The sequence below is a fragment of the Ylistrum balloti genome, unplaced genomic scaffold, assembly GCF_031769215.1.
Source record: "Ylistrum balloti isolate Yb309-2 unplaced genomic scaffold, AGI_CSIRO_Ybal_v1 Utg369620, whole genome shotgun sequence".
Taxonomy (NCBI): Eukaryota; Metazoa; Mollusca; class Bivalvia; order Pectinida; family Pectinidae; genus Ylistrum; species Ylistrum balloti.
Window position 1 is genome coordinate 525,652 of NW_026781891.1, and position 17,027 is coordinate 542,678.

General features: G+C 34.7%; 1 protein-coding gene across 1 annotated transcript; it reads left to right on the forward strand.

Moving 5' to 3' along the window:
- Positions 1–1,082: 1,082 nt before the first annotated feature.
- LOC132549702 (sulfotransferase 1C3-like) lies at positions 1,083–5,726 on the forward strand. Its single transcript, XM_060213659.1, has 5 exons — positions 1,083–1,260; positions 2,243–2,554; positions 2,712–2,821; positions 3,172–3,358; positions 5,611–5,726. Exons 1-5 carry the CDS (start codon positions 1,089–1,091, stop codon positions 5,724–5,726), a joined length of 897 nt encoding a protein of 298 aa, XP_060069642.1. The 5' UTR covers positions 1,083–1,088.
- Positions 5,727–17,027: the final 11,301 nt, after the last annotated feature.

Consider the following 17,027-nt stretch of genomic DNA (forward strand, 5'->3'; position numbering starts at 1 on the left):
AGACTATGTTAAATTGAGACGGAAGCAATTTCGCGGTCGTCTGTTTGCCGAGAAAGACCAAAATATCTTACACAAAAATCGTTACAGGGGAAAGCCCTTATGGTATTGAATCAAATGTTGCGTGTAAACGCCATAGGCCAACTATGCACGAATGTTGCCTTTAACAATATATATATTTCCAGGTAGAAATACATTATGAAGGAATAAGATTTAATCGTGTGGCCTCATCTACAAAATACATTGCACTGTAATTCAATTCGTGTTTTTTATGACCCATGTCAGCAGAAATGTCATCGAGCAGTGACTTTTGAAAAAATCATGTAGGTTAAAAAGGACGAACTTGACAAAGGAATGCTTTTTTGTGTTCCATTTTTCTGCAGTTAAATGGGCTAACGTTAATGTTATAAAACCTTGGAGACGAGTGACGGTAATAATGCCGCTTGCCATAATAATGTTTTTTCCGAGATACCCATCTGTTTTACTGGATGTTGGAAATGGGACACTTGTGTGAACTTTACCGATTACACAATTACTTGTGAGGCATTCCTTCACATTAATAATACAGTAATGCAATCTATCTGAAACACCGGTATTTAGGCATTGTCATCATACTACAACTTACTCAAACGACTGACTGCCCAATAAAGTATACCTCCTCCCACCTGCCATTGTTTTGCCTTCTATAAGGAGATTGGAGATTATCCAATATTATTGCTTTTAATAAATAATACAAAAATTGTGTAAACTAAAATAAAACTATATTATCTCTTAAGTAAAGCTATTATGGAAACCGTGTATTGATTGATTTAGATGTAAATTCTTTCGTCTACCAGTCAAGTCAACTAACCCATCAACAAACAATACTGTTTTATTGTTGTTCAATCAGATAAACCTCTTCATATTACGCGACGCATAGTGCGTTCTTTGCACCCAGGTGTTCTTATGTTACACAGGTACAGTCCCGCAATGAAACTTTTTTGTCATTTTTTGAAGTATCAGGAAGCCGGTATTATATAACCTTTTAGACGGGCATATTTTTTCAGAAACACCATATGTGAACAACGTTTTGCTTGATTATCTATTTCAAAATGGAACGTGTTGAGAAAGTCGACGACCTGGGAAATAGCATCGTCTTTAAGCGGTGGCGAGGACGAACCTTCGATAGAGACACCCGTGGAAATGTTGGGGATCAACTAAAAATGATAGAATCATTTAGGTGTCGACCAGATGATGTGCTTCTTTGCACATTTCCAAGATCAGGTAATACTTTTGTTTACATCGCTGTATAATCTAGTCAACCTAGACAAGTGACTGAGGGAAAAATGAAATTCTGCATGATTTCTTGTACATAAGTTGTTAGTGAGTTTATGGCATGTCAAGTGTAGCACTATTCAATATATATGTTATTCATATTAAATGTGTTATGATTGATATTGCATATTTTATCATTGTATTCCATAGTCTTCTTTTAGTTTATATTTTACCTTTCATATTATACATGTACAATTTCTAGAATTTGTACTGAGTCATCAAAGGATAGCACAGTGGTGACACATTTAATTTACACTAATTTACGACCCCTATCGACAGGCAAGCTTATCGCTATACCATCTACCATATTAAGTAATACAGTCCGCTAAAACTTCCGTGCGCACATCGTGCATACATCGTCCGCCTGTACGCACTTTACAGTGTTTAGCGCACAACTGACTTATATTAACGGATTGAAAATTGTGAGTTATGAAACAAGGCCCATGGTATAAGTCAAGGTCACTGATTATACCCTTATCATTTACAGGTCTCCAGATAACACTATTAAGAATATAGAATATATTTGTTAGAATAACTTTGAAAGTCCAGGTCACTTGGCCATACCCATGTTTTACCCATGAGGTAATAGCGAACATAGGCGTATTAGTTTTAGTAGATGATTTTGAAGGTAATATTTCATTCGACCTTTCTCGAAATACCACCGAACCCTTCCTTATTCAGTCTTGCTAGTACACATTTTCACATCCGCTGGAGTGCCGAGTGGGGTGCCTGGTATACGGCATCTCAAGTAATGTGCTGCTTTAAGAAAGCAATTTCTATTTTTTATCAATGCTGTTCTTGCAAAACATAATTATTGTTCATTTCATTTGTTTGAACGTATTGATACCATTTAATCACAATATTTGTATCCAATACAAGACTGCTTTATCACATTGGGTACTGACTTACTATATTTGAACGTATTTCAAAGGTACTCACTGGGTATACAATATGGCCAGGATGATACAAACAAAAAATCTCCAGTACTCAGGAACACCAGAGATGATGGAATTCCAGGATATGAAGATAATTGACGAAATGAAATCCCCAAGAATGTTCCATACACATCTGAGTTACCCATTCATCCCAGAGGAGGCAAAGAAAGGACAACTGAAAATAATCTACGTACTTCGGAACCCAAAAGACGCTGCGTGTTCATACTATACATTTCTGTCTAAAGTAGAAAATACCAGTTACAGTGGCAACATGGATGGATATCTGAATGCCTTTTTATCTGAAGAATGTAATTAATAAAACGCAAATACACATTATCTTTTGCGATAATTCACTATTACATTTCAATGAATAGTTTTTAAGCTAACAATGAATGATAATCTTTACAATGCATTTATTTCATCATTCTTCTTTCCGCTTTAGCAAATGACCATTTTTTTCTAAAGTTATAGGATCGGGCGGATCATGGTTTACTCACACTAAGGAATGGAATAATGCAATGACAACAAGTCAACATTTAAAGATACTGTTTCTTAAATATGAAGATCTCAAGAAGGTAAAGAAAATATAAAAGTATATATATATATATATATATATATATTAGTTTTTTTTAAACAAACAAATAATGATTCATATATAAAGTAAAGGTAAAAGTAACTTCATACCAATAAATCCGACTTGTCTTGAATCGTATCTTGAGATGTCAGCAATGAAATCAAATCATCATGGGTGTAAAAATGTTTGAAATTTGATGTTGATATGTCTGTTTCAAAGGTTAAATATCATGTCTAAATGGGAATGCAGACTACACACATGATGCCTTAAACTGAAATCGTTCTGTATATTAATGCCTGTTTGTTTATAGTCTTAGGACCTTAAAACTATAAGACACACATGCTTTTATAGAATCTCTACCAGAATATCCTTCGGATTGCTACATTTTTGGAAGTTGATCATGAGGAAAGCTTCTTGAAAAAGGTAGAACAAGCTGTTGGATTTGACAATCTGAAGAAAGAACATACAACGACTGCTGGTGAAAGTGAGTTATGGAGACATCTTGGAGACAACGGACGAATGCCTATATATAAGAAAGGTAGTATAGAAGATATTTAACTTTTAAGGCGATCTCCCTTTTTATCAAAAACATGGAAGCAAAAAAACAAAACGTTGAACAATGGTTTCATGACAAAATAAGTAATTAAATCAACGTTTGAACCTTATTTGAAAAAAAATATTTGTAATTTCGAATCCAATTAAATAATGCCGCGGTTACAAAAGAGAATAAGATTCCACATGCTTGGCAACTGTCATCAACATCACCTTACTTCATATCGCATAGGGGAATTGAATATTCCCAATGAAAATGGAGACGACCCTTAATGTGTCATCGTTTTAAGTCTAATTGTGGCAAATTAATTTGTTATTTGTCAACATCCTTAACAAAAGTAATGGTTGATGACTACTCGACAGCTATTAGGTCCAATGGTGAAAACACTGAAAATACTGTAAAAACAGCCGCTCGACCGTTTCCAAAGCTGTTTCCTGTGACACTTAAGATTTGTACTTATACTCTCGCGAACATCTGTCGAGAGTATACAGTAATACCCCCTCACGCTCGTACATACGTATCATTTCTTCTATCAGTTCAACTTCTAACCTTGTGTTGTCAAACGCACAGTCATTGTTACTATGAATGGAAATCAAGAGACATGTTCATGTCACCTCTCTACAGGATTCATTACTGAACCGATTGGTACAAAAATTCTCGCATGGTCACGAACATCGCGTCCTATACCAGTTTGACCTCAAACTGTTTATTGTCAAATACTAAGTCAATGTTAACAAAAATGTTCACGTCATTACCCTAAAGGCTCTATTGCTTCTCCGATTCGAGCCAAACTTCACACGTGTTCACAAAGTTTTAACCTTCGATAATAATTTTATACTCCCTCCCTTACGCGACGAAATTGTAGGGAGGAGGGGTATACTGGGTTCAGCTTGTCTGTCAGTAGGGGAAAACATGTCCATACAACTCCTCTTATACCTGTGAACCGATTTCAATGAAACTATACAACAACTTTTGGGTTCATTGTGCAGATTTGCATGCGGGATTTTTGTAGCAGAAATGTAAGTTGCTATGGTAATGTGGTAACAAGTTTTTATTTAATGGACATAACTCATCAATAATTTGATCAATTTCATTGAAACAATTTCTGTATTTTTCCAGCACCGTTTCTATGAAAACTTGATATGTGCTTCTGATTCTGATATTTTCCGACTGTGCTGAAAACATCCGATATCATTTGGTTGCTATAATAACCACATAATGCCCATGATTAAAACATATCTTTTCCGTGTTGTCTTAATGTTTTCGATAAAAAGAAAATGGTTCCCATTTGGTTGCCATGGTAAACAAATGATGGCCTCGTGGATGTACTAGTAACCGTAACCAACACCTGTACTGCAAAAGGTACAAATGCGAACTCTTACAAGAGGTGATGTTTGTGAACCCGTCTAGGTTTCCATATACTCTTACTTAGTCGCAGAAATTTGAATCGCGAAGGCATTTGTATCATGTGGGATGTCTTGATGACGTTTGTAATGAAATTTAACAGAATATTCTATCATTGTATTAATTTAATAGTGCTGATAGCACGTAAACCTTGATAACACCCTGCTTCATACTTACTATCCAATCAACAATTGCAGAATTGTGTGAATGAATATGATCATGGCATGGTGCCTTTCCATGCCGTCACAAACATATCATGCTTTACTCATGATTAAGAAAAACATTAATAAAAACAACATGATGTTATTATCCATATTCAAATGGAAAAGCAAATAAAAAATTTGCCACAAATATTTGAAAATATGATAACCACTACACAGATTAGGAGACGTAAACTAGCAGCAACGCAACTGATAATTGTTTTCCTACTGCAATGCTTGGTGTAAAACCCTTTCTGCCTACAGCCTTCCCCCATTTTAAGTCATGCACAAGCTTACTCATGCATAAATAAAGTCACTTGTTACACTACCTTTTAATGAGTCCAGCCTTTCTTATAGTTGTTTCATAAATCCTTATTTTATGTGTGCAATGAATAATGGAAGCAGCAATCTCTGTGGGAAATCTAATACTTCTAGTCTACTGAATAGGCTTCATTTAATTATCCTATTACCGAGTGTCAGTGGCCTCGTAATTATACCCTGACTGTAGAAACACAGTTAAGTAGCGTGATATAATGGTACACGATATCACAGATGGGTATATGTTAATGTCATTCAATACCAGTATAACAAAATTATATGTACATAATTTCTGTTTTGTTACTTCTAATACAGGGGTCATTGGAGAATGGAAGAACATGCTCACAGTAGCGCAGAACGAAAGATTTGATAAGGTCTACAAGGATAAGATGAGTGATCTGGCTGGTAACATCGACTTGGTTTACGAGTGAAATTCGAACTATACGATTGCAGGAAAAGGATTTAAACATCCATGTTTAAAACAAAGCTCTCCAAATATAGGAGCATGCTCTGAGATCAAGCTCAAGTATATTTGTTTTCAGCGTATTACTTATGTTTTAACCAGGAACATGAACAAATGAATACTTATTAAATGTTACATGATTTGAACTATCATTCAGTTATTAAAATTATATAATACTTCATAAAATTATTAAAACAATCACAGTTATATGTCACTTATGTATTTCCGACTTGTATCAGTTTTGTAGGTAATAAAACCAATCAGCATTGCATAGATGAATTAGATTTGTTATATGTTGCATTGGTTTTTTTGTGAAAAAGTGCAATATCTTGAATGCAATGTAAACAATGTTCAGCTATTAACCTGTAATCAGGAAAAATTAACGGCGCTATGACAGTATAATAGTTCCATAAGCAGGTTGTCGAAAATTATGGGGACGTGTAACGGTCGTCATAGTGATCTCACTGAGATTTTTCCTTGGTGCGATATGAAGATGGGCATGCTTGATGTTAGTTTGCATGTTGGTTCTCTTGTGTTATATATATACCTTGTTCACCTTATAAAACGTGACATTGCTTACTTGGATTGACCGAGATTTAAGACGGTTACTCTTCCGGAACATCTGGGTTTTTTTCCTCTCCTTATTCGTTTTCAGGAGTCTCCGTGTCAATCTTTTCTTGGTTCATATTTTGCCTTAAGGTTATTGAATTTGAGTTTGGATTATGGGTATACTTTTTTCTCGCTACTATTGAAAAGAAAGTTCTTACAGCCAATCAACAAAGGTGTTCTGTCAGTTTGGAAAAAAGGTATGACAGTGTACAATGTGAAAGAAAAACTCAAAAGTTCTTTATTGAAAACATATCAGGGAATTTGTTGAAATACCATGTGAATGATAATGAGTACCAGTGATATCACGCGAGGTCTGCCTTGTTTTAACTCGCCTGTTTTCCCCATAGACTTACTAATGATATAGACGGATTTCAATTTTGATCTAAGGACACATCAACTAGTTTACAGGAAAATTATACCTAGGAGCTACATCACTACGATTAATGGAAGCGAAGAACTTACTACATATAGAAATACCACTTGTTTTACACATCAGAATTAATCATATTTCTAAGCTTGATACATACTTTATGTAAAGAGGAAATCTATCAAATTAAAAAGCAAAATCTAGTACTGATGACAAGTATAAACGAGATATATTACGATTTCTATTCTGCTGTATAAAACCGTTTACAATAATGGGAGAAAATAAGTATATATGCCCATGTTTCAGTCATGTATTAAACGCATGCTTTATGCAAAGAAATATACATACTATGTAAACCAGTTTGATTTATAAAATATTTCAATATCATCCTAGATCTCATCACGTGTTGCTAATTAAATAAATTCTCGTCCATTTTCAAGCGAATAGCTTCAAGTCTGTTATGTTTGACAGTTCTATTACAAAGTAAATTTCTAATATTGTCCATGTTGCTTCAAAATATATCGATATTCTTTGACTAATTCATTTGTTGTTTTTAATATGCAATAAGTACCGTCATGGAGTAAGCCTGAGGCGTTGAAGACATAAAATATAGCCCCGCAAACGCGGGCATTACCCCACAGCCTTATGATAAAGTTGGGTGCAGGGCTGAGATTGAGAAGAACCTCAATAGGCTGTGTAGGTCCATAGGCCTAACGTGCCCAGCGAAAATGGTGATCGCTGGTGATGTCGTTCTTTAGATAATGAGCGCAATGCAAATTCAAGATGGTGGCCGTAACCGCCATATTGGATATCGGGCGACGACGAAAAACAATAGGGTTGTTAAGGTCCATAGACCCAACATGCCCAGCGAAAATGGTGATCGCCGGTGATGTCGTTCTAGAGATAATGTGCGGAATGCAAATTCAAGCCCATTCGGGCTGTGGGGTAAAAACTTTTGTTTAGATTGTTCACGTTCATTGTATTCATTTAATGGTAAATGGTAAAATCATCACTGTAACATGTGTTGTATTTTTTGTAAGTGCTGCCTACATTGTTTGCATGGCAGTATCTAAACGTTACTTAAAAGTGAAGAGGCTGTGTGGGTAGTTTGAGGCTCCTACAAGATATGCCAAACTCTGATAAAATATCGAATAATTTTCAGAGCAGTACGTGCGAGAAATAAATCTTTTACTGTAACTCAGCGAGATCGGGCTATCTCAGTCTCCAGCTAAGATCATGAAACATCCTAACCTGGCTAACGCCGCGGTTGGGATTATGCTACATGGTCTTAGCCCTCGACTGAGAAACCCTGCTCTCGCTCAGTTGTAGGTAACATATTGTATTTGTCTTAAATTATTTTTTGAGAAATGTAAAATAATTGTTTTGCTATTTTCTCGCTTTTTTTTTTTTTTTTTTTTTTCTGTGTGATCTCTAAGAACGATTATGACATAATACTATAAATGATAATGTTCATAGAATCTTTACATGAACATCCCGCGGATAGCACAGATTTTAGAAGTTGAGCAAGAGGAGACATTAGTATGATCACCGTATAGTGACTTTAAATGTATTTCACAAACACAATTAAACATATAACTGATAAACATACAAATGCAGCATTGCATTGTGCATATTTTAATAGGAAAGGTAATCCACAATTTGCTAAAGCATTTGAAAATATGATTGTCATTGTACAGTTTGGGATTGCCAAACTCGGCAAATAAGCCCACGTGTGAACATCTCGAGTTTCCCTACACAGGAGGGGTGACTTGACTTAAATGGCTAATTTATGATTCATGATTTTTCCTTCGTAGTAAAATAGGTTTTCCAAGGATACCCCGAAAATAGGATCGATCCTTGAAAACAAGTTCAATAAAATTTGTTTTCGACATATAATCTATTTTTCAACCAGGGTATTGGCAGAAGAACAAATGAGGCTATTTGGGATGTTTAATACGTTCAACCATGCGACATGCTTTGAAATCATAATATGCTATATAAAACAGTCATAAACGTGGACATTATATACCATAGAAGTATGTCTGATTTGTATCAAGTTTGAAATTAATAAAATCAGCTATCATTGCTTAGATGAATTAGATCTATTAATTTTACGTTGTATTGCTATCAGAGAAAAGATGCAGTATCTTTAATACCATGTTGAACTAGTAATCGTGATGATGCTGCTGAAATAATTATCAGTTATATTGCACACATCTAAAATTATCAGAGGAAATCTTTTTGACTGCTATTAATTCATAATGAAGTTACATATCTTTTCGTCTGTCATCAGGAAGAAACTTTCGAACATGCTATGATAAAGAAATGGTTCCAACAACAAATGATTAAATGACGCTTTCGTCATATATCACGTAATGTTACGTCTTCGTGTTTTACAGGTCCCTATACATTCAAACAGGCTTTATAATGTATAGGACTGTAAGAAATCATCACACATTTACAGCCTGGTGTAAGATATGACAAGACATGCACTGATACGCAAGACTAATAACCATCAATAAACATAGATAGATGCAACCATCGTGGGTTGTAAGCTTTGGTGTTTGTTTTCAAATGTATGAAGAAAATATCAACATATGAACATTATATATATCATTTTAATTACTATGACTGACATGTGATTATTTAGCTCAATGTGTCTTTGTTATAATCTTATTGTGACTTCATACTACAATGACAGTAAATAGGAAAGGAAATAACACTTCAACCCATTTTCCGACGACTCGGATGCAGATCTTTAAAAATAACTTTTAAGTTAAAACTTATGCATGTGATATAACACAAGTTCTTATGAGATATAAGTGGCAGGAAGCAGTTAAATTGGTCTTTTGCCAGAACAATGTTTAAGATATATATTTATAGCAGGTTGGGTTATGAAAAATACACCCTTACATGTATATATACTGGTAAACTACTATATGGTAACTGCAGCTATAACCGCGGAGAAATGGAAATTGTGTAAGATACAGAAAAAATAGTAATTTCCTTCCGACGATAAAAGTCGTTTACTCTGTCGAGGGCAATGAATACGTTTTCCAGAAATCCCCTTTTCCAAATTAGAATAAATGTCCCAAAATGAGATTATTACTATATGATGTCCAGATTATATCTCACGTGATATTGTAACGATGTCCAGATTATATCTCACGTGATATTGTAACGATATGATGTCCGATTATGTATCAAGTGATATTCTAACGATATGATGTCTGATTATGTATCAAGTGATATTCTAACTATATGATGCCCCGATTATGTCTCACGTGATATTCTAACTATATGATGTCCAATTATGTATCAATTGATATTCTAACTATATGATGTCCCGATTATATCTCAAGCGATATTCTATCTATATGATGTCCGATTATGTCTCACGTGATATTTTATATATATGATGTCCCGATTATATCTCAAGTGATATTCTAACTATATGATGTCCGAATATGTATCAAGTGGTATTCTAACTATATGATGTCCGATTATGTCTCACGTGATATTCTATCTATATGATGTCTCGATTATGTCTCACGTGATATTCTTACTATATGATGTCCCGATTATGTCTCACGTGATATTCTAACTATATGATGTCCGATTATGTATCAAGTGGTATTCTAACTATATGATGTCCGATTATGTCTCACGTGATATTCTATCTATATGATGTCTCGATTATGTCTCACGTGATATTCTTACTATATGATGTCCCGATTATGTCTCACGTGATATTCTAACTATATGATGTCCCATTTATGTCTCACGTGATATTCTATCTATATGATGTCCCGATTATGTATCAAGTGATATTCTATCAATATGATGTCTCGATTATGTATCAAGTGATATTCTATCTATATGATGTCCGATTATGTCTCACGTGATATTCTAACTATATGATGTCCCGTTTATGTCTCACGTGATATTCTAACTATATGATGTCCGATTATGTCTCACGTGATATTCTAACTATATGATGTCCCGTTTATGTCTCACGTGATATTCTATCTATATGATGTCCCGATTATGTATCAAGTGATATTCTATCAATATGATGTCTCGATTATGTATCAAGTGATATTCTATCTATATGATGTCCGATTATGTCTCACGTGATATTCTAACTATATGATGTCCCGTTTATGTCTCACGTGATATTCTAACTATATGATGTCCGATTATGTCTCACGTGATATTCTAACTATATGATGTCCCGTTTATGTCTCACGTGATATTCTATCTATATGATGTCCCGATTATGTATCAAGTGATATTCTATCAATATATCTATATGATGTCTATCTATATGATGTCGATTATGTATCAAGTGATATTCTAACTATATGATGTCCCGTTTATGTCTCACGTGATATTCTAACTATATGATGTCCGATTATGTCTCACGTGATATTCTAACTATGTGATGTCCGATTATGTCTCATGTGATATTCTAACTATATGATGTCCTGATTATGTATCAAGTGGTATTCTATCTATATGATGTCCGATTATATCTCAAGTGATATTCTAACTATATGATGTCCCGATTGTTCCTGCTGCCCATGTAGTGAAACTGGGACATGTCGGCTAGAGTTGTCACCCCTCAGGAGTGCCGTGGCATTCGGGAGTACTCGGGTGTTTTCGTGCCTCCGACGGGTGACTAGTAAGTCTCCGCCTGTCACTGAACAACACTACATATTTTCAACTTGTGTTTGATATTCTGTGTTACCGTGTATAGTTCTTGCGAGTATACTCCATATATTATCATGACCAATATTGTAAACCGCACTAATTTACTACACCCACAAGAAATGGTGGGATGAACGTTAGAATTCAAAACTTTTTTTTTTATCTTCATCGACGTATTAAGGACGTTTTAGTAGGCCATGTAGTATATGGAATTTATAATAATCGTCCAACAATTTTATACGCCATTCGCCTGTCGGCTCGTGGTATATAAATTTATTAGATTCATTCATAGACTCCATATTACACGAACAAGATTGTAAGTAATCTATGTTTACTAAAGAGATACTGAAAGGCCACATAAAAATAATCTTTGGAAAACAGAGCATTACATGTGTTTCTTTATAGGATTCAAATTGATTAAAACCGCACAGAAAAAAATAAGGTATGCAAATGCTTTTACTTTGCAGATCCACCGCTGGAAAAAAAAAACAAACAAAAAAAAAAAAAACGTTTACATAAGTAATATAATTTAAAGTCTACTAGGAAAGCCCATTGGTGCCAAATCAAATCTAAAAAAACGTATTGCAAAGGTACAAAATAATGATTGCAAATTATGCAAAAGTACAAAATAAGCGGTCGAGGGTCTCGGGTTGTGTAAGTTACAGTGACTTACTTTTGGTATACCACACACTCCGTCTCACAAGTTGAATCATACCCCAGGTATGAATTTCCATTGACTTTAACTGTAGTATAGGAGATACATTGTATCATGGTACATAATATACATTCCTAATATCATATTAATGCGACTGGCCTTTTAGTGTTTAATATAATGTACGTGTAACAATTATAGTACTATGAGAAAATCTGAAAAAACGTATATTTTCCGATTTTTCTAACATGTAGCTGGGCGTATAGGCCTAACAACCAGAGGCATCATGGGAGAGAGAGGACCTACGAACATATACGAATATTGGGCAAGTCTTTAATTCTATTAAATTCGCAAACTATGTGCAAACATGAAACATTTCCTTAGACGGGAAGACAACACCCATGCAGTTTGTAGTGTTTATATTCAATACATTTATGATATTCATTAACATGATAGTAATGTGTTTGCAGGTTTGTATATAATCAGTGCTTGAAGCTCCGTTCTGTTGTCATTATAGTGATTTTTCTGTGTTTAATCTACAGAAGATTGACCAGTTTTTTTTAGCATATGAAACACGGATCTTTCTTGATAAATAGGCCTAGTCGTAACTCACCATGTTTGAAATATTTTTCGCCAACAACACATGCTTTCGGTGCATTTTGTCTGGAATACTTATGTTGAACACAGATTGTCAACTGGTATCTACATTGCACAACGAATCTGTGATTTATGGATTTGAACGCCATTTGTTTGATGGCAGAGGCAATAACAAGTTTCTATATATTAAATGCCGTAAGATTCCACAATGATTTTCTGGACTTGCAGTGACTGGTTTCCTCTAGAGACATAAGCTAAAGAAAATGGCAGCTGGAAATTCTTTTCAGAAAAAACTTTCCTTTTGGCTTTCTTGGTTTCTTACCGGACATATATTTTTCAGAAGTCCCAGTCTATTGTTCTGAAAATAACCTTGATGTGACTGACATTGCAGTAAATGGCATGAACTTTTTGATATTTTTTCACCTGCAAAATATCAGTCTTGTATATTGTTTTGTCTTTATCCAGATACAGATTACATGTATGACAATAGTTGATCAAGCATAGACACAATTTAGACTACCAGGTAATTGTTAAAGATTTTATCGTTATTTCTCAAACAGTAAAAGCAGTGTCAGAATGATTAAATCATATGTACACAATGTTGTGAACTTTCAGGATTAGAAAAATACATGTATGCTATGTGAGTGATGCCTACAAATACCACCTGATTGAAAGTATATACTTAAAGGTATATATCATTTATATCTAGGCAGTACATTTAACTTATATTTAAAATTGCTAGAAATTTGTGTATTTGTGAACCATGCATATATTAAGGAGTTCACATCATAACTAACATCGATTATTTGATACCTTCATGAGGTATAATTTCATATTTTATTCATGTTAAAATCTATTCATTATAGTAAGTTCTTGAATGATCATGACAGGGACGCAGGGGACGATTAAATATAAATATTATGTCAATTCTCTGTTTATATTTATCATATAAGCATTATTTTAATACTGACAACTTATTACACACATGTATAATTTGTAGAGGGAAGAGGTAACAAATTAATTTCAGCACATACTCATTTGTCTTAAACACACTTTCAACAATTCAATAATTTCTATATATTCAAACAATGTATACAGAGCAATTCTTGATGTGATATCTTTCAGGTTTCTGATGCCACAGTATGGCATCAAATTTTGCCCTTGCACGTCTTCCTGGACTACCAGCAAAGGTGTTTTGGCCTGTGCAGGTACTAGAAGAACAGGATAGCCAGAGAAAGGTGTTCTGTAAAAGAGAGGATACATAGAATTCACATATATTTGTCATTATCCCCTAGTATGAATCCTCTTGAGATTGGCTGGTTGCCGTTTACTCTGTAGTGATACTCCGGTGATACAAAAGTATCACCGGAAAACAGCAACAACATACCATTTGTTGTAACACATAATCCATGCCATGACAATATAATCCAAGCAGCAAAGGACGCTATTCCCTTACTTCACAAAAGCGAAAAAATGCGGAATTTGATTCAAGCATCGGAAATTCTACAGAGAAAACGGCAACCGGCCAATCTCAAAAGGATTCTTACTAGAGCCAAATTTGATGATTCCGGACAACAAAGTTTTACTGTTTCCAAATGTGAAGACGCAAGATATGGAACATGCAATTACATACATGTCGGCGATAATCTGACTCTACAAAATGGAAAAACAATCAAACCAAACAATAATATAAACTGCAAAAGTAAGAATTTAATTTGTGTTAGCATGGTAACCTCAGCTCAGGGACTGCAGCTTGTTATTTGTTGTACATGTCTTATAAACAAAAAACAACAGGGAAAAGAAATGTTGTCAAATGGTCATTTATTAAATGACAGGAACATTTCAAATATAATCATAATATCAATCACTGTTGTTATATAATATATAGATCTGAATGACATTAACTTCAGTCTATATGTACAACAAAAAGATGGGGTACAAATTATCGGCACCGATGAGGGGCGCAAGATATCTATGCATGGAGGGATACATGATATGTAGAAAAATGCACCTCATCACCCCATCCGGAAAAACAATAAAACCAAACAAAGATCTAAACTGCAAAAGTAAGAATTTAATATATGTGATAGTCTGTCCAACCTGCCTGGAACACTACATCTGCCAAAGAGGAAATGCACTTAGTGAGTGAGTCCAGGTCCGCAAACAACAAATACGCACACTAGAGACACAGAAAATACCACTTTTATCACTTTTACAAAATGGACAAAAAATACTTGGTAAAGAAGAAATGTTTGTAAAAATATTTAAACCAACTCTGAATGCAAGTTGATGTTTTAAACAATATTTTACAGATATTTGATTGATAACGAAGCGCTCATAATGTTATCTCTATATACTGAAAACAATAACGTTATCTCCCCTTATTCTACTATGTATTATGTATGACGTCATAATGCCGGTTACTAAGACATCATAATAAATGAAGATGGCCGTTAGGCCTGAAAATGTTAGTGGAATACATTTGTCGTGTTGATTTGAATTTTTTCAACTATCTAATCGATACACAAAGCATCTTTAAGTTACATATATATATATATTTGACTATGTGATAAACAGCACTGTATAATCATGTCACATAGTCACCAAGGTTTTTTGGAAATGCTTTAATACAGTCGTGATCTAGCAAATATGATCAAGTCAATCAAAAAATCAACAGGTTATTGTCAAAATTTGATACAAGTTTGTATCGGCAATCTTCAGTTTGCTGACCTTTCTCAAATTGGAGATTTTGCGCGACGTTTTATTAAGCAAATACAGCATGTGCACAATATATGTACACAATACCACTAAGAGGGTTGAGGGAGGAGATTTTGATGGAATTTTATGAAAATAAACGGGAGATTCCACCGTATCCGGGGGATTTGTAACGGATGACTAATGTATATGATAACCGACAAAATTTAACCACCCCATTTTGTGTAAACTTTTGCGCCAAGATTTCAGGCTTCCAAAATATTCCAAAGTAGTGGACATACATTCAAGTAAGTTGTTGTGCTTTATACGTTTTGAAAATATGTATCAATTATTTGCTGTATTTTTCAGAATACCTGAAGAAACGACCGAAAACACTAAAAATGTATGTAAGTGATACCCAATAGATGATGTGCATAAAAAGGAAAATACCAGGAATGCAAAGGTTATATCCACCGTGCATTCATTATTTTTCATATTACTGTTCTCATGAATATATATATATATATATATACATGTGTGTGTGTTTGAAACAGTCTAAAGACAGTCACATACAATGTAATTTATTCTCTTGATTGATTTAAAGTATATATATGGATATATGGACTTTAGACCCTTGGACCAGATGAGCTATTGCCACATTGTGGCGATTTTCCATCTGTCGTCAAGTTCTTCAATCGACTTCTTCTACACTGTTGATTAGATTTGACCAAATTTGGCGGAAGCATCGTGAGGAATTGGGGATAAACAAATGCACAAATGGGGCGGCTGTCCTCCCTGGGGGCTGGATAGGGCCTAAAAGTTGGAATTCGGCTCTGTTGCTTTAAGCATCTTCTTTTCTGGGACTTAAAAAGGACATAAGTCAAATTTGCCTGGAAGCATGCATACAAGAGGAGGATTCAAAATTGTACAAATAGAGGGGGCTTTCCTCCCTGCTGAGGGGAATATGTACATACCAGATGAGCGATGCAGGCCAGGCCACTTGGCTCCATGTTCAGATGCTAGTGTTTGACATGGCTCAAGTTCAAATGATGCTTAAAGGGATATTCTGCCCAAGTTAGTATTTCATAAGGTGCCTTTGAGAAAATAGTGCAAACTCATCTACTCATATTCTTATGGAAATCACACAACTCCATTTACCCAAAAACTAGAATTTCTCTATTTATTTTAAAATAATTCCGTTTGGGTCTAGCTAGATTTGTTTACAAATGGTCACACTACCCTGATGACGTCAGAGCAGTTTTGTACTTGTGTTATACACTGTTAACAAACAAAAAATAACACCTACCAGGAAGACACGTTTTGGGCGAAAGAAAACGGTTTTTCTGCATCAAATCAAAAGAGGAGAAAGTAGACATGAACGAAACAATATCCGAACAGCACAACTAGGAAATAGCACGAAAGATGGCTGCAGTTTGTGAAAGAGAACAACCAGTGCAAAACAGTGCAATAAGCCTTCGAAATCAGAGCCCATTTCAGTACTCGGATTCAGTCCTTATTGTAGCCATAGTTTATGTAGTTATTGACAAATATGACAGGGATAACACATTTTACTGATATACTTGCCGTCTCACCTTTGCTTACATCCGACATCATGGTTTGGTTTTGTAGCCCCGCGTTCA

Bases quoted from the DNA above. Each gene is read 5' to 3' on its own strand.
- LOC132549702 (XM_060213659.1), top strand. From the start codon at position 1,089: ATGGAACGTGTTGAGAAAGTCGACGACCTGGGAAATAGCATCGTCTTT. The intron at 2,822-3,171 runs GTAAAGAAAATA...ATGCTTTTATAG, and splicing joins AATATGAAGATCTCAAGAAG to AATCTCTACCAGAATATCCT. The intron at 3,359-5,610 runs GTAGTATAGAAG...CTTCTAATACAG, and splicing joins AATGCCTATATATAAGAAAG to GGGTCATTGGAGAATGGAAG.